The following is a 21,628-nucleotide window of genomic DNA, read 5'->3' as shown; positions in this document are numbered from 1 at the left end:
CGAAATTGCTGTAAATTCTGTTAACTTTGTTCAATCCCATAAAACCAAAGTCAGAATCGTGACTTTTCTACGGTGGCCCTGACAGGGCGGTGAAGGATGATCCTTAGCTAAGGGAGACGCAGTTGTCATAACTCCACTGTGCATTGTCAAATCAGAACCAAAATGTTGTCACATGATCAGAGTCCCTTCCTGAACTGATGTAAGACTGCCGTTACTCCAAACAAAGATATTTGATGAGTACTGAGAATATTAAATGATAAAATACATTTATTTTTAAGATATAGCAAAGAAACACTCATGCGTAAAACAACACTGGAAATTAATTCAGCTAATTTTCTACCCATGTTGTGCATTAGAATGGTAGTGATACAAAGAAAAAACCTTCAAAAAGTAACAAAGAAAATAGTTTAATAAGGATTAATTGGGGAAAACCTGAAGGATTGAATGATGAAATTCATTCACTTCAAAGATATAGAAATTAAAAACTGAGCCGGGTCACCTTTCAGCCATGTTGTGTATCAAAGGTATTACATGAAAGACGCTTGATTGTGACTTACTCGCCCAGGCTTCATATGAAACAACAGCTCGAATACTCGAATTAATCAAAAATGCATTTATGTCAGTTTGCTTTAATGTCACAGTGACAGGGTTCAGAGATTCCTTTGATGTCTTAGACGGTTTCGAAGGTAAAATAATTTCACGATCTGAAGAGAAACAAGTGTTTTGACCTGAACGGATCTATTAGTCTTTATGAAGTGACAGTGACAGCACCTTCCACTGCCAAAAGGAGGTAAGTCTCATTTTACAACTTTAATTTGATTTACATTACATTTTCACTGTGCCATCTACACTTGATGGCTGGGACCATAATGTGTGATTAGTTGGTGTGGTTCAGCGCTGTGTGACCGACACAGGAAGTGACATATTTATCCTTAATTACTAATATTGAATGTACTGCATGTCCAAATTGCACCAAACACGACACTGCACTTCCATGGGCCATTACCAATACACATGCCAAGTGTGAAGCTGGTAAGATGAATGGTTCAAAAGATTCCATTAGTGGAATTAATAGGTAGATTTTGAAAACAGTTCATTTTGAGTCCTTCATAAATCTTGGAAAATAAAAGTGATAAGGGCTAGTGACCACCACCACCAGCCCCCTGGCTCCACCCCTGGATCCGCCCCTGTTCAGTAGTCAAGTCTTACAACAGTCGGTTGCTCTTTTTTATGACTTCAGTTTGGGTGAAGTTATCATGAAAATGTTTTACTTGTTGTCAAATTTATTAAAAGATATGTCCGCAGCTATTCTTTACAAATCTCTTATTTTTACATTTTGTACATTCTCATTCTCCTCTTAAATCTGGCATACAAAGGCTTAACTTATGGTATTATCAAATTTCAAAGGGGCAGCTTTCAACCATTCAATAAGCACTATTTTAAAACGTCTACAAATCATCATGCCCATTAATCAGTAAAAAGCCTGATCCTCTCACATCTCTGGTAACTTCCACTAGGGTCTGCACATAACTCATTAGTTAGAGGTGAGTTATTTCTGATGGAAACTCAACCCCTCTACCGACTTGGTGTAAATCTTTACCTGCTGCAAATTAGAGTCAGACGTTTGCCTTCAGCTTCATTGCAAAAGGCTGATTCTGTTTTCAAGATATGTATACGGAGAGCCCAAGAGAGACTCGTGCAAGAAAGAAAATGGACATCAACCTCTTGCTAAATTTAGGTAGGTACAACATTTCATCTTTGTCCAAACTCAACTTACTGCCGTTAAGTGAGAAAAAGCATGTCGTTTAAATAGTTATTTAAATGCAGAAACAGTTTCTGTTTGTACAGTATGATAAATTTTGTGGAATGCCATGCAGGTTAAATGTTCAAATGTAGGTGCTCTCTAAAGATTTCAGAGTCTGTAAAAGCTATGAAATGCATTTGTGAAATGTGAGACATTAAATTCAGCAAAATAATGTTTCAATAATATCAATAATATTACTAAATTTGCTTGATATTCACTTATCTTTCTTCTATGAAAGACTGATTGTTGAAAACACCTATCTGCTTGGTATAGTATTAAATGAGGCAGTGTAGTTCCTCTCTCCCCATTGCTCTCCCCTCATCTCAACTGGTCTTGACAGAACAGAGCAGTTTAATATAAACAAATCTGGCATAACTTCAATAGACTAACAAAAGTTGTTTCTATGTCTTATCAGAGTAAGGATACATTTCTTGTCCTTTCATCATATTCATAACTTTTCTCTCCTCCACCTCAGTGGCCTGGTTAATATATGGTTCCGCGCTCCTGCTTCTGCTTTTGTACCTGTACACGAAATACTGTCTCAGGTTAGAATGGAGAACTGACAGAGCAGCACAACACACAGTAAGAACAACTCATCGTCGTGTCTTCAGAGGGAGAACAAAAATTCTTTTTTTTCTTTTAAAAAATAACACTGAGAAAGATTGAATGGCCCTATGAAACAATTTGTCATGAATCTGAAATGAAAATGTTTATATCTTTATAAATTAGGCTCCTCCTCTTGAGGAATCTCATCACCAAAGCACACACACAATGGTGGCCACTTTTTCTGATGAGCACAGAGATGCCATAAACCAGGCTGCTGTTGGACCGCAGGTGAGATCACAGCTGAGAAGGCTTGTTGAAAATATGGCAAATGTATCTTTGGAGCGCTTTTCTTATCAGAACATTGAATGTGTGTGTGTTTGTGTGTGTCTAGCCAAATGACAACCACTTGCAGGAGCTGCCTTCTTACGAGACCGTTTGCAGGAAGGACAAACAGGGGCACATCTATCGTATGATCGCACAGCGCTTCGACATCACTGGCAGCAATTATGAGGTGGGAAATGACAAAAGAGTGTTTGGTCCATTACAAGGAATATATATACCAAGAAACTAAGGTACCAATCAACCAACTAATGAGCCACCCAACCAACCAACAAGCAAACTAACAGACCAACAAAAAAAATAACTAACAAATCCCCCAAAACAATACAAAAACAATGAATCAATATGAATCAGTGGTTTGATCATTGGGTAGTTTGTTGTTTGGTTTGTTTGTTCATTGGTTGGTTTGTCCGTTATGGTGTTGGTTAATTAGTCTGTTGGTTTTTAAATCATTGGTTTGTTGGTTTGTTGGTTAGTTTGTCTGCTTATTTGTTAATTTGTCTCTTAATTAGTTTGTTCATTAATTAGTTTGTTATTTAGTTCGTTTGTTGGTAAGATAGTTAGTAAGTAAGTTAGTTAGTTAGTTAGATCGTTAGTTTCTTAGTTCATTACTTAGTTGGTTGGTTTGTTAGTTGGTTGGTTTGTTAGTAAGTTTGTTGTTTTGTCTGTTTGGTTCAATAGGTTCAATAGTTCCTTTGTGGTTGGTTCCTTAGTTAGTTTAAGTTTGGTTTGTTAGATTTTTTTAAGTTGATTAGTTATTTCGTTAGTTTGTAAGTTAGTTAGTTTGTTCATTGGTTACTTTGTTGTTGGTTAGCTAGTTAGTTGGTTCATCATTTGTTGGTTAGTTGGTTTGTTTGTTATTTCGTTTACGAGTTTGTTTGTTCGTTAGTTAGTTTGTTCATTGTCTAGTTACCTAGTTAGGTCGTTTTTTAGTTTGTAAGTTTGTTAGTTTATTCATAACTAGCTTATGTATGTTGTTAGTATGTTGTTAGTATGTTCGCTTGTTGGTTCCTTTCGTTGGTTAGTTAGTTTGATAGTCAGTTAGTTTGTTGGTTAATTTGTTCCTGTTTGTTCGTTAATTAATTAATTAGATAGTTAAGTAGTTCATTGGTTCATTGGTTCGTTGGTTCCTTAGTTTGTTTGTTAGTTCATTGTTTGGTTCGCAAGTTTGTCAGTTCGTTGGTTTGTTAGTTAGTTGGTTCTGAAAATGGCCTCAGACAGTTGAGAGGTGCTCTTAACTGAACCACAGAAGAGCCACAGTGCCTCCTCCAGCTAAATAGTTACCACTCCTTGATTAGCAAACTGATCTTTATGCCTCAAATCAAGGACTTATTTTTTAAGCCTTAGCTACAGTATCTCAAAACTTAATATTTACTTTACCACATTCCATCTCAGCCTCCACCAACGTATGAAGAAAGCCTTCACCAGTCTTTGCAGCCTGCGGATGTTAATTTGCCAGCCCACGCCCAGGATGAATCCTCAAACCTCAGCGAGGCCACTCACAGCCTCAGCTAATCCATCCACAGCAATCACAACCCCCTCCCCCCACCCGCCCTCTCTCCGCGATGGTCTTGGACTTCTTTGCCAAGCCACAGCATGAGGACGGAGTGCTACTGACCCTTGTAGCTGGGCCAAGAAAATGATGCCATCAGGGCCAAGAAAGCGTCTCAGGGAAGGAAACACTTGTTCTCTGAGACAGAGCTGCAAACATATTTTCATGATTCTGGCCGGAGGTATTTTCATGGTAATAAGTCGGACTCAAGGGTGAGAGCAATAAACCCCTGCATTGCCTGAGCAATATCTGGCTGGTTTCACAGTTTGCTTTTAAAAGAAACTTATAAAAGGAGTTTTTAAAGGTTTGACAAATAAGCTTCTTTGGGGATGGATTGGAATGTTTTTCTTCTTTTTACTTTTATTTATTGTCTTTGATAGTAAATTAATATTTCACCATGGTTAGTTTCTGTCTTCGAAGTAAGAGAACTTAATACACATTATTTTTAAAGATGCAATTAACTACATTCAAGCCTTATAATAGAAACTCTCCACACAATTGTGGCTTTTTGGCAAAACAATACACTATTTTCATTTACAAGACCATTTCATATTTAAAGCAACAAATTCAAGGCTTTTAAAAAAAACATATTTTTGGTGCAATTTGCCTTTATTTGGTACGATTGTTAAGCATGAAAAGGGGACAGAGATGGATGACACGCATGACCTGCCGCCGCTGAAGAGGACTGACATCTCACTACATTGGACGCCAGCTCGGCCAGGTGCCGGCCAAAAAGTCGCAGCTTGACAAAAAAGTGGAAGCAGACATTTAACAATGGAGCAGAAAGGACTTGAGAGATTACAGCTGAAATGGAAGCATGATTTAAAGGTTCAGTGTGTTAGATTTAGGTAAAAGGGATCCTACTTGGCTGTCCATTGAGGACGCCCTGCACTGATACTGGCCTGGACAGAGAAGCAAGAAAGTTCAAATGCTTCAAGTAAATATACCTCAGTACACTATCCAATCAGAGAGGGCAGTTCACAGTGACGTTCCATCATCTACAGATTAGAATACCATCCATCAGGTGCTGTGCTTCATAACGACAGCGTTCAAACTCCCAAACAGTGTACCAGGTTTTACCCAAACTCTCTCTGTCCACATTTGCCTCTGTACTCCTGCAGAAGGCTTTGTTAGATGAATACTGACAACATGTCTGACTGATAAACTTTAACCATTCTCAACTAATTCCACACAGGGATCAGACCACAGCCTGATTCAGGAAAACAGGTCGAAATGTTAGTTTTACTTTCAACAGTCATAAACCTTAAGAGGTATTTTTCAAATCTTGTAAAAAGTTTATGAGGAAATAAACCTGGATTTGAAAGTGTAATTTGGACACTCGTCAAGCTGACCACATTTGATGATTTGGTGACATCTTGTGGTTAGTTTGGTTATTGCACCTTTTTAACAACATTTAAGTTTTGTGCTGTTTTTGACCTGAACGCTTGTTAAAACTTGGTTTCAAATATGAATTCCGTGTGACTAAATAAGCAACAAATGCATATCAATTATGATACAGTGAAACATTAAGAATAGTTTCACTCAAATTAAGAAATGTATGTAAAGAGAATTGTGTTGAATGTGTCACCTCCAATGTCAGCCTGAATACAATGAGGATCACTGATGACTCTACTTGTAGTCAGCTAGTTTTCTTTAAAATGATTTTTGCTCATTTTAACTAATGGGAGTCTATAATTTGACTATATGGGACACTGACAGTGCGATGATATGGAGGACCATACATGACATAAGTAAAAATAAATAAATAAATAAATGTATAAATAAATACAGAAATAAATAAATAAATGAATAAATAAAAATGGAAATAAATAAATAAATACAGAAATAAATAAATAAATATGTTAATACCAAAAGAAATGTCAAAAGAAATGTCTTAAATATATTTTAACATTTATTTTTTCCCTGATACATTTCCTTTGCATTTGCAGTGTCCTTATGCTAATGAGAAAGGCGGGCCTAACCGCAGTCTCATGCAGGATTGGTCACAGGAGTGTAATGATCCATCCCTACTACTTCTGCCTTTCAATGCTGGTGTCCAGTAGCTGTTTGCAGAGCCAGTTCACACTTAAAATGAACTAGTTCAAGTTCAGAGGGTTAGTTAAGGTTATTTTTTATTGGGATGATTTAGCTGTCAGTAGTCCTGACTGTGAGCGTTACGTCTCGTGTTCTACTGAGCACAATGAGCGAGCCGAGAGGAGGAGGAGGAAACAGAAACTCCAGCTCGGTACAAACCACCTGCAGCTTCTTCTCTGATCATGAAGCAGCTGATCTCTCAGCAGATGTGACCAGAGAAACTCTGTGTTTCCACTGTTTCCACTGTTCCACAGAGTCACTAACTGGCTGTTTCACGGTGAAGAGCTCAGGTCTCAGTCACTGCCCGTGTCTCTGAGCGAGTGTGTGACGGAGCGCAGGGGCTGTGTGTGTGTGTGTGTGTGGCTCAGTTGACCAATCCTGCTCGAGACTGAGGTTAGGCCCGCCTTTCTCATTAGCATAAGGACACTGAAATCGAAAAATAAAAGTTGGAATAAATGTGGAAATAAATAAATAAATATGGAAATAAATGCAGTATTAAATAAATCAATGTCTTAAACTTATTTCCATATTTATTTATTTATTTCCATATTTATTGCAACTTTTATTTATTTCCACATTTATTTATTTCCACATTTCAGTGTCCTTATGCTAATGAGAAAGGCGGGCCTAACCTCAGTCTCGAGCAGGATTGGTCAACTGAGCTACACACACACACACACAGCCCCTGCGCCCCGTCACACACTCGCTCAGAGACACGGGCAGTGACTGAGACCTGAGCACTTCACCGTGAAACAGCCAGTTAGTGACTCTGGGGAACAGTGGAAACAGTGGAAACACAGAGTTTCTCTGGTCACATCTGCTGAGAGATCAGCGGCTTCATGATCAGAGCAGAAGCTGCAGGTGGTTTGTACCGAGCTGGAGTTTCTGTTTCCTCCTCCTCCTCTCGGCTCGCTCATTGTGCTCAGTACAACACGAGACGTGACGCTCACAGTCAGGACTACTGACAGCTAAATCATCCCAATAAAAAATAACCTTAACTAACCCTCTGAACTTGAACTAGTTCATTTTAAGTGTGAACTGGCTCAACGCTGCAAACAGCTACTGGACACCAGCATTGAGAGGCAGAAGTAGTAGGGCTGGATCATTACACTCCTGTGACCAATCCTGCATGAGACTGCGGTTAGGCCCGCCTTTCTCATTAGCATAAGGACACTGCAAATGCAAAGGAAATGTATCAGGGAAAAAATAAATGTTAAAATATATTTAAGACATTTCTTTTGGTATTAACATATTTATTTATTTATTTCTGTATTTATTTATTTATTTCCATTTTTATTTATTCATTTATTTATTTATTTCTGTATTTATTTATACATTTATTTATTTTTACTTATGTCATGTATGGTCCTCCATACGATGACATCTTATGGTCAGTATTTGGTACTACACTAGTATAACAAGGGGTATTACAATATTCATGTTTGGGTAAATTACTTAATTTGAACATGAAAGCCTGTTTCTAAATAATGAAATATTGAAGGTTATGTGGTTGAAAGAACATTTTGGTTAAAGACTTCAGGGTTGAGGACACTAACCATAAACCACAATGTCTGGGTTTCAAATCTTCATTGGGACCTTTGTTGCATCTCCTTTGCCTAATTTACTGTCATCTCTGTCAACAGGATGAATTTTCTAAAAAAAAATTTTGAACAATAATAGTGCTAAAAAGTGCCTTAATCTGTCTTTTGAAATGCGGACACCCATCCCTGTAGAGCAGTGGAACTCAAAATATATAAAGATTCAATGTCTTCTCAGTTCTCAATTGTAATGTTTCAAAGATTCAACTTTGTTTTGAACTACACATTACTTTAAAAATAGTCAAAAGAGTTGCATTATACTCAAACCACATAAACATTTGGAGGATAGTAAGTCAGAGATTTTGTACATTGTTGTGTTACTTCTTCCACCACTAAGCAACAGAAAACGCCACTACCCTTGACACATATAAAACTTTATTATCCAGTATAGGAACTCAATGTCTCTGCCTAAATGCACATGGAAGATCACAGACCGAAGCCCGGGCTGGCAGAGTTTTCCAGAGTGCACATGATCCTCTGTGAGTGTCACAGGAACACACAAAAGGAAAGAATGAAAGTCCAGTCAGTTTCAGACCAGGTCCACCAGCTTGAACTTGCCCTCCTGTTTGACAGGCAGGACGTTGATGAAAGTTTTGTAGAGCACAGCTCCCTGTGGCAGTTTGGTGATGACCCGTGTGGACAGCTGGCTGCGTGGTGCTGGGACGTAGACCTCCTTGGTGAACCTGACGTGGCCCTCCTCCAGAGCAAACAGGGTCTTGTTGCTGCCCATACCCACCTATAGGACAGACGGTGAAAGTTCACATTTGACCCAGAAACGTTGTCAGTTTCAAACCTCTGCTACAGAATGCGTCTACTCACATGTGCTCCTGGGTGATACCTCATCACCCTCTGTGTTGCAAGGATGTTACCGGCGTGGACCAAGTTTCCTTAGAAAATGGATGGAGAGAGTCATGGTCAGCCACATTGTTATCAATGTAATTACACAGTAACAAGAAGAATATCACCACTAAAGGAACACTGTAGGGATTATGTTTTATGTTTAAAGATTGTTATAGTCTAAATTAATCACATTTTGAATGAACCCTGAGCATGGTTTGAAAAATGTATATAAAAAACTGTGTTAGTCAATCATTGACAATACTGACAGTGTTTTAATTGACATTACACAGAGATGATGGGGGATGATCGATAGAAATTATTAGAATGTATGAAATTGTAACCAAATCAGCTTCTGCAGTCCCCACCTGCATTTACTACAAACTGTCTAATTAAACTTCAATAACAATAGAGTCAAAGTTAAGTGAACGTGAACAAAACCATTTTGAACAAAGCCAAAATACACGGAGGGTTTTATTGATGAAAAACACACATGTTTTAAGTGTGGAGCACAACTCTTATCGTGTGTCGAGATGTGTCTTTACACTGTGGATCAGCTTTTAGAAATAATATAGTGACAGAATCCAGAACAGACCAAAAGGTGGAGATGTAGGGAAACTGACAGAGAGGTCCAACGGAAACTACCAATGAGTGGGCGAGTTGAGGCTTTCACCCAGACTCCACCAAACTAGCACCGTGACATATTTGCACTTCTGTTGTTTGTTTTCTCCTCAGCTGTTTATATATATTTAGATATATACATTATTTCCTATTTTGATATTCTATTTTGTTCTATTTAATTTCTATCTTATTTTATTGTATAGTGTGTAATTACTTGAGCATTGTTAGAAGATACTCTGAGACTCAAGCATTTCACTGCCAGCAACTGCTTAATGTTATTGTTGTGCATTTGACAAATAAAAAAAATCTTGAACATAGGAATTACCATCCTGTTTCTTGAAGCCATATCTCCGACCGGGGCTCTTTCCACCGACGTTCTTACAGCTACCACCGGACTTCTTTGACGCGAATCTCACAGGCTCCAGCAGAGAGGACGGACGAGGCGCCAGCAAACCTGAAACAGAAACATCCAGTCTGAGCCCTGACATCAACACAGCACAAACCAGACTCCATTCAGAATACGACTGATTTAACAGTGTTACTCATTCAATGTAAGTTGTCAGTAAAGCACACTGCATTTTTTAATAACGCACAGAGAGGTTTCAAACAACACACACACAGGAGTGGGACTTTCAATCACAAGAGGTTTGATCAGGCACATTCACAGTAGGTGTGTCGCTTGTTATGAATACACAACAGGTAAACACACGTTTGTGACAGTATCATCGATTAAAATCATGTAACATATATGTTGGATGTTGACAAACTTCACCTACGCTTACAGTGGCATCACATGTCTGTAGCATTCATTGCTAATTTACACATTCACAGCATGAAGAGCTAGCTAAGCTAAGTTAGCTCGTAGATATCAGGTCATTAAAACGCATGTGTACAGGGGCTGCTGGGAATTCATAAACAAACTTCTGTCGTTCATGAGATTATTTCAATAACTGCAGTACAAAACAGAAAGTATATAAACGTAAAAACGTCATACCTGCTCGAGACTTCAGCATCAAGGACGCCAGCGCTGCCATCTTGGACTACGTGATTAACGTCGACGTAACTACGTCACATCCAGTTACGCACGCTGCATTCAAAATCCAAAATAAAAATACGTAACCGTGCATGTAAACGAAACATATTTTTCATAATAGTTCCCGAATTGTTGCTAAATGACATTAGAAGTAGCTTCAGGTTAATTAGAATATCAAAATACCATGAGCAGTGTTTTAACTACTTCAGATCTGATGGCGGTTCCGATTATTCATCCTCAAAAAAACACATTTTGATTCGCTCTCATACAAGAAATTAAGAATTGTTGTATTTTTGTGCAATATTACATGTTCAGTAAACTAAACCGAATGTATCACTTTTATTTAGGGGTCGTGTCCGTGTTGGTTTTCCCACTAACCCACCATGGACTTGTGTAAATTCCGTTCTTGCCAGGAGCTTGAACGCACCATAACCCGGGGAAATCAAACGTGTCTCACAACTAACTGTCCGTGGAAATACTTCAACTACTTCACAGTACTGTAACTGGACGCTACTGTGAGTAGTCGATACTAATTTAAAGTATCCTACATCTGAACTTTATGAAAGGTCGTGAGTGTGCGAAACGAAAGGCTTTCCTGTGTGTCTTTGTACATGACGCCCCTGTGGCTCCACTGTTAACGTTGTGCCAGACTCAGCTCAAAACGCCATTTGTTTCTGATGGACAAACTTCAGTTTTAGTTCAGCTGGTTTGTTTCCAGCTCTGCCGAAGTTACTGTCATATGTCCCCTGTTATTGTTTTAGTTTGGGATAAGTCAGGTACTATTATCCAATGGCAACCACACATACATCTTAAATTGTAAGAAATTTGGATGAAGCCTGGTGGTTTCTTTCCCCCCAACAGAAGCAAAGGCTATCTGGGGGCTTTCTAATTTGCGGCCCCTCTTCATAATTCTTCTCTGATATCTCACTAGCTTGTTCTTGGACCTGAAACAACATGGGCAGCCACAGCGACTCCACCAGCGACCTGGACGAGGAGTTGCCTGTGTTTGACTTCCTCCAGCCTGGTCGCCACAGACAGAAAGCAGACATGGTGGATCTGGCTGATTCTGATGCAGAAAACGCAGTGCTACCCCCAGGGAAGAATAAAGCAGGTGCACGCCGGGGGGTGGCTGATGTAATGATGATCAGCAGCGATTCCGATGAGGATGAACCTTATGTCCCTCTGGCACAGAGACTCAAACACAGACAAGACAATGTGATTAGTGCTTCCTCCGCTGTCACTAATGGGAAAGATGCTGAGCGGAACTCCCCATCCAATCTGCCCAGTTTGCAGCTCTCCTGCCAGAATGGGTTTCCAAAACCACAGCCCCTGCTCAGCTACCGTCAGGTGAGCCATAGTGCCTCAGATGGTCCAGAGGAGGCGGCAGCTCTCCTTCAGCGATGGCCATGTACGAAGCCCGTCTCCAGTGCAGGGAGCATCGACACCTCCCCTGCCAAGAGGAATCCTGCCAAGCGGAAGGCAGGGGAGATCCAGGCCTCCAGGGAGGAGGCTCTGAAGAGGAGGCAAGCCAGGGAGAGACAGCAGGGGGACAAGGAGGTGCTCCGGCTGGAGCAGGAGAGGCAGAAAGCAGAGAGAAAAGCTCTGGCAGAGGCTGCCAAGGCCCTGAAGCCAGAGGAGTGTATCAAGCACATGGTGGTGGCTGTGGACCCAGGTAAATAGAAAATATTACCTGGCACTGATAGCAAATCCCATCCGAGTCGGCAGTGTCCTATGGTTCTCTGCATATTTGTCCAAGACAATTTCAGACTGCAAATTAAGCCAAGTGTGTGCATGCTTTGAAGGCATTATTTAAGTAGTTAAATGGATATATTGTGCCCATTATCTTGGTGTCTGTGTTTGTGTTTGCAGCTCTCTTACAGCTGGAGGGCGGCGGGACTCTGCTGGCGTCTGTGCAGGCTCTGGGCTGCAGTTGTGCCATAGAGAAGCAACCCCTCCCACGCAGTGTCAGCTGGATGAGGAGGGCTCCCTCTGCACAGGTGTACACACACACACACACACACACACACACACACACACACACACACCAGTGTTTCCCCCAGGATTTCTTCCAGCAGCAGTGCTGTTGTGTGTGTCTCCATGAGTAGAAGATGCCGGACACATATTTATACATGCTGGTGGTGGGGGCTTTTAGCAAGTGAAAGGTTATAGTGGCTCAGATTACAGCAGAAATAAATGTCCTTAAATTCAATCTAGCTGCAACAACGTATACATTTCTGTTCCCTAAATGTCCCTGATAGTTTTCATCAAGATCCAAAAAGAAAATTCGACTGACAAGATAAGTCGCATGAGTTCCGTCTCTTTGAAGTTGGATCCAGATACGATTAGATTATTAATAAAACCACTGTTGTTTTATTTGTACTTGCACTGTTTTTAATGGTGTATTTTAGCATAGGTCTTTGCACCACATCTTTATTCAGTACTGTTAAATTAGCAACTAACTCGTAGGCACATAATTTGTGCAAATATGTTTCCTTCATTAATTCTGAAGTTATGAGCCCTACGGACACTTAAACAAATTTTCATAACCTGACAAAAACTAAAAAGTTTACAATATTAATAAAGAATGTGAATTTTCAACAGTGATGTTGATGGTTATCAGGAAAACACTATGTCTTATACATTGAGGTGAAGCATGAATATTAACTGGTTACTGTGAGACTTTTTCTGTTATTGACTCAAACAGAAAAAACGCAGGTTGAGAACAAGAAGCAGGTTTATATGTGTTATAACATCACAACATAATCATACAATTTGTCTAAATAACTATAAATGACAATCTCCTGTGTGTTCTGCGTGTGTATCTCAGCCAGATGACGCCGTGTGTGTACCAGAGGCTCATGTAGTGATGCAGATGACCGTTGAGGACTTCAGCTCTCTGATCCACAGCTACGTTCAGGTTGGTACACTGCAGCTCCTCCTGGTCACACTGACTCCATTTACACCTGCATTAACATGTGTTTCATATTCAGATCGTATCTCGATACGATTTTGATCTGATCATATTTACACCTGGTACTAATGTGTCTCCGTTGTCCACATAGATGTGACTGAAAATCTGATCCCTTCATGATTTGTCTTTGGTAAATTGGGGACACATAGGTCTTTTGCCGGACGTGGAGTTAGCTTGGACATTCTTTAAGGAACACTTTGTGAAAATTGTAAATAATCATGCCCCCATCGGGAAATTCAGGGTTAAGGGACGAGATAATCCGTGGTTTTCCCCAGAGTTGTCAGATACCATCCATCAAAGTAATGTGGCATGGGCCAAAGCCAGAAAAAGTGATTTTGCCTCTGACTGGTCTATTTTCAGGCAACTAAGGAACAAATGCACTACTCTTATTAAAAAGGCTAAATCTGAATATTATTTATCTGTCACAACTGAGAACCTTAATAATCCACAGAAATTTTGGAAAGTAATTAAATCTTTATCTGTAAGTAAAAGTCCTCCGGCTCTTCCGATATTTGTTCTAAAAGACTCAGTCCCAGTCTATGATAGAACTGAGGTTCTAAATTGTTTTAACAATCATTTTGTATTATCTGGTTCTTTGTTTGATTCTACGGGAGCAGCCCCTGTGTTTCCCTGCACAGAAGCTCCAAGGTTTTCAGGAGAACCCTTTAATTTCTTACCTTTTACTGTGAAGCAAGTGCATCAAGCCCTCAAAACGTTGGCTAGCAGAAAATCCCCTGGACCTGATTCAATAGAGCCCTACTTTTTAAAAATAGCAGCTGATTTTGTAGCACAGCCTCTTACAATCCTTTTTAATCTCTCAATTGAAAACAAAGAAATTCCATCTGTTTGGAAGTCAGCTTTTGTTACCCCCTTATTAAAAGGAGGTGATCCAGCAGCTTTAACCAACTACAGGCCAATATCAAATCTGTGTGCCTTGTCAAACATTCTTGAATCTCTTGTGTGTGATCAGTTAAAAGAGTTTCTAACATTTAATGATCTTCTCTCAAAACTGCAATCAGACTTCAGGAAAAAACACAGAACCATCACTGCAGCTACAAAAGTGATCAATGATATATTAGTTGCTCTTGATAAGAAGCAGCACTGTGCTTCACTTTTTATTGATCTGTCAAAGGCTTTTGACACTGTGGACCATGCTGTTTTAAAGCATAGGCTTTTTTCCTTTTGATTTGTCAAATCATGTAGTTTCCTGGTTCACAGATTATTTGAGTGACAGGACTCAGTGTATTAAATATGATGGTCTGTGTTCTGAATTTGTGAGTGTCCACAAGGGCGTGCCACAGGGTTCAATATTAGGACCCCTCTTGTTCATTATGTACATTAATGATTTGGGAAAAAACGTGTCAGATGCTAACATGCATTTTTAAGCAGATGACACAATTATTTACTGTTTTGGATCAACTCCTGCTTAAGCTGTTGAATCTCTGCAGAAAGCTTTTGATGCAGTCCAGCACACACTCCTGCAACTAAAATTAGTCCTCAACACTGAAAAAACTAAACAAATGTTGTTTTCAAACTCTAAGAAAGTACCTCAAACTGTCCCCACAGTGTCCGCTCTTGAGGGAAATGTCATAGAGGTGGTTCATATCTATAAATATCTTGGTGTCTTGATTGATGATTCCCTTTCCTTCAAACCCCACATTGAAAATCTTGTGAAGAAATTGAAACTTAAATTGGGCTTCTTCTTCAGGCACAAATTTTGTTTCTCTTTTGAGGTGAAAAAGCGGCTTGTCACTGCAACGTTTTTATCCAGTTTAGATTATGGAGATTTGATTTATATGAACGCCTCAGCTAAATGTCTATGTAAGATTGATGCTGTTTACCATGCTTCTCTGAGGTTTATCACTAACTGTAGAGCCCTGACCCATCACTGTGAATTGTATTCTCGAGTGGGTTGGCTCCTTTGTCCACCAGGAGGCTGGGACATTGGTGCACTTTTATTTATGAGGCCATGCTTGGGCTACTGCCATCATATATTTGTAATTTAATCACACAGAAAAGTGTTACTTACAGTCTGCGCTCAAACAATCAGATGCTTTTGTTAGTTCCATTGGCCCGCACTGAATCAGGAAAAAGGGCATTCGTCCACTCTGCTCCCACCACATGGAACTGGCTGCAAAAAGATTTCAAATTAACCGAAATGATTTCTTTGAACGCTTTTAAATCTACGATGAGAGCATTTCAGACCACTTCTTCTACTTGTAGATGTTTTTTATGAATCTTAATTTACTTGTAACTGTTTTTTATCATTTTAATTTCTGTTTATATGTTGTGAGTGTAATATTGTGAGTGTACATATGTTATTTGTTGCTGCCTCTTGGCCAGGACTCCCTCGGAAAAGAGGTTTTTAATCTCAATGGGACTTTCCTGGTTAAATAAAGGTCAAATAAAAAAAAAAAATATATAGGTCAGTGGTTCAATCCCAGTCTTCTCCATTATGCACGCCAAAGAGTCTTTGGGACAGACACTGAACACCAAACTGCCCCAGATGCCTGTGCTGTTCTCATAGAAAAAATGCTGCCCATAGATGCACTGTATGGATGTGAGTGTGAATGGGTTAATGAGTTTTTAGAACATTTAATCTAAAATAGAGCGATTTCATTGCACAATTTGGGTCCTTTATAGAAGGAAGCAGCTCAGCTGGCCTACATTAAAGTCACCAGCAGAAACGAGCAGGTTTCAGGCTTGACAAAACCAAGGAAAATCCTTTCAGCGAGTTATATTATGTTGTTAAAGAAGAAGAGAGACCCTTCACACACTTTTTTCATCATAACCAAGCCTTCAACACTTCCACAACTTCCTGCCATTTGACCCCCCCCCCCCCCCCCCCCTGTCCTACATTAGATTTGGATACATGTTTTTGTTCACGTTCAGGAGACAGTGCAGGATTTGTGCTATATCACACAGTTGCGGGTAAAGTGAATTTTATTAATACCTGTCGTTGCTCCCCATTCACTCTATTGGACACAGGAAGAGAGACACGGCAGGTCAGACGCTAATCCCACTCTTACGTCGTGGGTGCAGGACCAGCAGAGACGTAACCCTGGAAAGCTCCTCAGCCTGGTGGTCATCGACATGGAGAAATACTTCAGGTGGGAACGGACATCATCTGCTTCTTTTAATTTGGGAGGGGCTTCATTTAGTGATGTTTTGATAACCCAGAGGCAGTGGGTCAGAATTCCTGTACCCGCTTGGCCAGTGAAGAAGGTGAAACGCCAACAAGACGGTTGGTTGATTGGGTGGTGGAGGCTGAGAAGACAAATGGCTCCCGGTATGAATGAGTACAGCAGGGGGAAGTATAGCACTATAATAAAATGTTAAAAAGACAACAAGGAATAGCACTCAGATACCTTGTAAACTAACCTCAATATATCCTCTGCTGCCCCAGTGTCTGGTAACATGTCACATACAACTGTCAGCTGGAGGAACTCAGCTGGAAACTGTGTGAAGAGGGGAAATGAAGCAAAGAGAGTGGCGCTGCCCACATGTTGAGACCAGGGCAGACTACACACTGAGTGTTAATACCAAAAAGGAAGAAACCGACGATTTCTTGTTTGCCCTCAGATCCCAGAAGTCACAAAGCCAGAAGAAGTTCCGAGAGGCTGTTACAAATGAAGAGCGAGCCGGAGGAAAAGTGAGGAAGACAAGGAAGAAGGCTGGAGCTGAGGCGCTTCCTGAGGTGTCACGGGTTGAAGTAGAAGAGGTGGGTTCGTTGGTGGAAGAAGAACACCAGCGTTTGTTTAATTATTCATTGTGGTAATGAATCCCTTCATCTTTCTATTATGTTGATGATGCCGACATTTGTTATCCAGACTCACGGTCCAGATACAACACAACATAGTATCAAGTACATACAATACAAAAGCATCGAAGGAAAAAAAACATATGAATATTGAATCTACGTCTTACATAGAGATAACTATACGAAAGCTTCCACAGCTAGGATCTGTAAAGCGTCTAAATTTAAGTCCAAGTAATTTCCCTATTACTAACGATGTAGTTATTTTACTTTGGATTTAATGACATTAAATATAAAATCAGTGGATTTGTATGTAGTTATGTATTTCAAATTGATTATCTGCATCGTCTCTTTAAAAAGTAACCTTCCCATTAAATGTTGAGGGTAATCTTTTTAGCAGAAAATTCATGGATGTTTTCCACATAAAAAAGCCCTAAAACCATGCATGTAATTCATTTTAACTCCGACACCATATAATCCATTCATTTGTATATTATTCAACCCCAGAATTTAGCCCTTAAACACTGCGAATATTTAATTGAGTGTGTTAACATGTATTCATTTATTTACCTATTTTGATAATCAGATTTAATACTCTCTGGCTGCAATCCCAAACATTTATATATAAACTAAGGTGTCTGATGCTTCTTAAATAGATAAATTAACAGTCTTTTTTGTTCAATAGTGATCCACATCTTTCTGTCGTCCAATATCCCATCAGGCAGTGGCACATCTCCAGCTCCACACTGGCGTCTCAGTCCGCTACTTGTCAACCTGGAAAGACTTCTCCGACCACATCACCATGACAACCAAAGCAGTTGCAGAGGCCCCTTTCAAGTGAGCCAAAGTAGTTCTTCCTCTTAACAACTGTGTCAAATGCTTTTGTTGCAGATCAAACAATAACGTCTCTTGCTCGTGTGTGTGTGCGTGCGTGTGTGTTGTCAGGCGAGAGAGGGAGCAGACGGGCTTCTCTTTCTACTTGGAGAGCGAGTGGGCGGGCGGTCAGCGGGTGGATAGAGCTGGTAAGGGCCTGCTGCAGGTGTGGAAGAGACAGATCCAGCAGTTCAACAGAGTCAGCCCAGACATGGCCGCAGCAATCCTGGCAGCTTACCCATCCCCACAGCTGCTCAAGAAGGTACCGCAGCTGCTCATTCATTCAGGATACCCCATGATTACATATTTATGCTTGTCCTTTCTCTTTGCTACTGTTAGTTCTGCTTCACCAAAATCAGCAGATATACGCAGGTTTTCCAGGAGAGGAGTCGCCTCACTGTTATTTTCCGCAGAGCGTAATGTTCAGCATTCTGAGGCGCCCTCTCACCTCACTGTGTTGTCAAATTAGCACATTCACATGGGCGCCACCTCTCCATCCCCTGTGCCTTCTGCGGTGACATTTCACCTGGGATTGAACGCAGAGTGTGTCCATTCCCATTGCAGACAAAAGCCAGATGTTAGTGGGTGTTAGTGGGGTTTTTTACCAATAGAAAAAAGGGCTTGTGACAAAAAATATTTATCCATCTACTGAAACCAGTCTCTCTGAATGTGGAACGCCTATCTCAAGAACCATTCATCTAATTCGAGCCACACTGCCTATGTATACGATTCCGGGCCTAAAGAAGTGCAGTGTAGAATTTGGTGGGATTTGGACGTATGATACATAAAACAGTAAAAAACTTAGATTACATAGGTGACCAGCGCCGGGTAGCAGGCTCTGCGTACTGAGTGGAGCTTCAATACATTCTGAATGAATGGGTGAATAGGTAGTGGAACTTCAGGGTTCTGCAGACTGAGTCCAGCAGCCTGTCTTCACTTTTCTTTCAACTCAATCACTGCAGGTCACTTTTACAGTTTCACAAAAAAAAAAGTGCAGCCAGCAACACAACAGGCCGGTTTAGAACTTATCATGATTTGACACTATAACATCCTTACATCAGGCATAATACAGGATACACCTCTGACGAGCACCCAGTCTAACACAGGGCTGACACATGCAGTAACTAGTTAAACAACCAAAAACAGGCCAACATTAAGAAAGAGACATTATGCTTCACTTTTATAGAAAGGCCTCGACATAAAATGCCTAAATATTTGTCTTTTCTTCCCTTTTCCTTACATTTTTATGCTTTTTCTGTTGATTATAGTGTTTTAAGTTATTAATCATAACAGCCTTTGAAAAGCAGCGGCGATGCGACTACAGACTTCTAAATGTATCTTACAGTTATCATATATTTATTTCCTGGTACCCTTTTAAATCAGCTTTTAAAGTTAAGTGCAGCCTACATGAGAAATTACTCATTTATGGAGATTTAAAGGCAAGATATCTAGATCCAAATGTTTTCAAGTCATATTCACCTTGACACATCAGCACATATACCCCCCCCCCAATACAAAATATGGCTGTGTCTCTCTGCAGGCTTACAGTCTGTGCAAAACCGACCGCGAGAGGATCTCCTTGCTGTCGGACCTTCTGATCCGCAGAGGCGAAGGCGTGACCTCCACCACTCGGAGGGTCGGCCCAGAGCTTTCCAAACGCCTCTTCCTCATGATGAGCTCCCGTGACCCTGAGCAGACACTGGACGCCACTGTCTAACTCATGAGATGTTCCCAATATTGTTATCAATACTTGAATTCAATGTCTGCTTTTTTTATGTTTTGTAAATATTATAGTTTTATGAAAAGATCATTTTAAACATTTTTATCAGGTTTTCACAAGATAATTATTCCCAAGAAAAATGGTAGTGAATATTTTACAACCAGTTTTATTCTCGTAATAAGCCGGAATGGCGTAGCGTTATGAGAATGGGACCTGTGTTGAAAAGTGCACTCTCTCTTATTTTTCATTTTCAATCCTTTTTTATACATTATATCATGACCACACCATAGTCATGTCGTTCACCGTTAAGATGCTGAACTCCGTGTGGAACAGCACCTCTGTGGCTCCCCTCTAATCTGGTTTCATCAAGCGTTATATGTGTAGTGTAACACCTCAGCCCCCTGTGTTTTAACTGCTGTCCAACTGAATTAGAGTGGCCAAACCATAAGCTTTCTGTATCATTGGGCTCGCCCATGTCTTCATTGCCCCTGTTTGTGTCGAGCCTTGTTACACCTGGCCCTGTTTGTGTTTTCATGGAGTGCAAGTGTAGTAAAATGCCACGACAAATCTGCTCCACTTCACTTTGCAATGCCCACGGCTCATTTCCGCCGCATTAGCAAAAAATGGAGCCTGACCAAGAAATGACGAGTGCCTGGAACAGAGGAAAAGAAGGAGAAAGAGACGAATGTGTAACGAGCTGTTAAATGGGCTTAAGAGATGAGCAGCATGCCTCACTCCTGGTCCTACATGCAGGCAGGCATAGATAGGGACACAGCCAGGAAAGGATAAGGGGAAAATATGTAAAATGATTAGGAGATAATGTTAATGAATGCAAATGTATTAAAGACTAAAAGTTGAGATCCAGAATGATGACACCAGTCACAACTCCAGTGGCTATCACAGTGAAGGACGTGATTTTAGCTTGGTCTGTGTCCGTTACACTTACATGGAAGAGGCAGGGTTTATGACCTATACTGCAGCTAGCAACCACTTTTAGGGAACTAGCTGTCATTTTGTCCATATTTATAGTCTATAACCTGTGCTGCACACTAAACATGGAGGTGAGTTTGTTAATGTTGGCCTGCATGAGTGCACACCATCAAAGATAACGTTTAAAGTTGGCAGCATGAATGCGAGTAAAAAAGTTTGTAGTCTCCAGAAGCCTGGCAGGTGAGTCATTGGCAAAGAGACAAATGATCCCAGACACTGTTGGGAAACAAGTCTAACTCTGTATGAAGTATGTCCTCTGACTTAAATCCAATAGAACATTTTAAAGTGGAGGGTAGAACAAAAACACACCTCCAGCAACGAGTAGCAGATAGCAATGATGTGTGAAGAATGGCAGAACCCTTCTCCGCAGAAGGGTAAAGACTGGTATTGTCCATAGCCAGGGGATCTGCTCCGCCATAATAAATAAAGGCGGACATACAAAAGATTGACAAATTTCAAATGGAATCTTAGAGTTTGTCCTGACTTTTGTTGCAGTTGGTTCTTAAAATATGGATGTTTAATTGTAAATTCATCACTCCAACATTTGTCTTTCTCAAATAAATTTGCTTCATTCTTCTTAGGCTTCGGGTTGACATTGTAATGAATGGATTGAACTGACACTTTGAGGACCCCTCACTTTTTTATGCACTTTTATGCCGGCTCTATATAGCTTTTGCCCAAAAGCTGTTGTTAAAGAACATGATTCAGTAGCTTTAAGTCCATGTAGTCATGCAAGCGAAGCTGCATTCTTTCATCAGATCACCCCAAGTTCAGGTCACAGAACTTGGCAATACCGTGAAAGATACACAGCTTCTCTCAACCCTGGGACAGGCCTCTGCTTCCCTTCACGTCTTGTTAGCTTTGAGGTGTGGGAGACTTCAAGGATGCTGGGA

The 21,628-nt window shown here is 40.4% G+C and overlaps 2 protein-coding genes across 2 annotated transcripts; one reads left to right on the top strand and one right to left on the bottom strand.

The window, feature by feature from the left end:
• Positions 1–8,291: 8,291 nt before the first annotated feature.
• On the bottom strand, positions 8,292–10,455 carry mrpl27 (mitochondrial ribosomal protein L27). Its single transcript, XM_062378920.1, has 4 exons — positions 10,386–10,455; positions 9,717–9,845; positions 8,753–8,820; positions 8,292–8,669 (listed from the first exon to the last, which is right to left on the bottom strand). Exons 1-4 carry the CDS (start codon positions 10,423–10,425, stop codon positions 8,463–8,465), a joined length of 444 nt encoding a protein of 147 aa, XP_062234904.1. The 5' UTR covers positions 10,426–10,455; the 3' UTR covers positions 8,292–8,462.
• A 399-nt stretch (positions 10,456–10,854) lies between these two features.
• On the top strand, positions 10,855–21,305 carry eme1 (essential meiotic structure-specific endonuclease 1). The gene is made up of 9 exons (XM_062413717.1): positions 10,855–10,939; positions 11,356–12,096; positions 12,294–12,421; positions 13,252–13,341; positions 16,384–16,505; positions 16,978–17,116; positions 17,874–17,989; positions 18,098–18,287; positions 19,566–21,305. The coding sequence occupies exons 2-9, from the start codon at positions 11,379–11,381 to the stop codon at positions 19,740–19,742; spliced, it is 1,680 nt and encodes a 559-aa protein (XP_062269701.1). The 5' UTR covers positions 10,855–10,939; positions 11,356–11,378; the 3' UTR covers positions 19,743–21,305.
• Positions 21,306–21,628: the final 323 nt, after the last annotated feature.

Source organism: Platichthys flesus, chromosome 20 (assembly GCF_949316205.1).
Source record: "Platichthys flesus chromosome 20, fPlaFle2.1, whole genome shotgun sequence".
Classification (NCBI taxonomy): Eukaryota; Metazoa; Chordata; class Actinopteri; order Pleuronectiformes; family Pleuronectidae; genus Platichthys; species Platichthys flesus.
Note: the sequence above shows the minus strand (reverse complement) of the source record. Positions and strands in the feature narration are given on the sequence as shown.

Bases quoted from the DNA above. Each gene is read 5' to 3' on its own strand.
- mrpl27 (XM_062378920.1), bottom strand. From the start codon at position 10,425: ATGGCAGCGCTGGCGTCCTTGATGCTGAAGTCTCGAGCAG. The intron at 8,821-9,716 runs GTAATTCCTATG...CCATTTTCTAAG, and splicing joins TGGCTTCAAGAAACAGGATG to GAAACTTGGTCCACGCCGGT. The intron at 8,670-8,752 runs GTGAGTAGACGC...TCTGTCCTATAG, and splicing joins GGTATCACCCAGGAGCACAT to GTGGGTATGGGCAGCAACAA.
- eme1 (XM_062413717.1), top strand. From the start codon at position 11,379: ATGGGCAGCCACAGCGACTCCACCAGCGACCTGGACGAGGAGTTGCCT. The intron at 12,097-12,293 runs GTAAATAGAAAA...TTGTGTTTGCAG, and splicing joins GGTGGTGGCTGTGGACCCAG to CTCTCTTACAGCTGGAGGGC. The intron at 17,990-18,097 runs GTGAGCCAAAGT...GTGTGTTGTCAG, and splicing joins GTTGCAGAGGCCCCTTTCAA to GCGAGAGAGGGAGCAGACGG.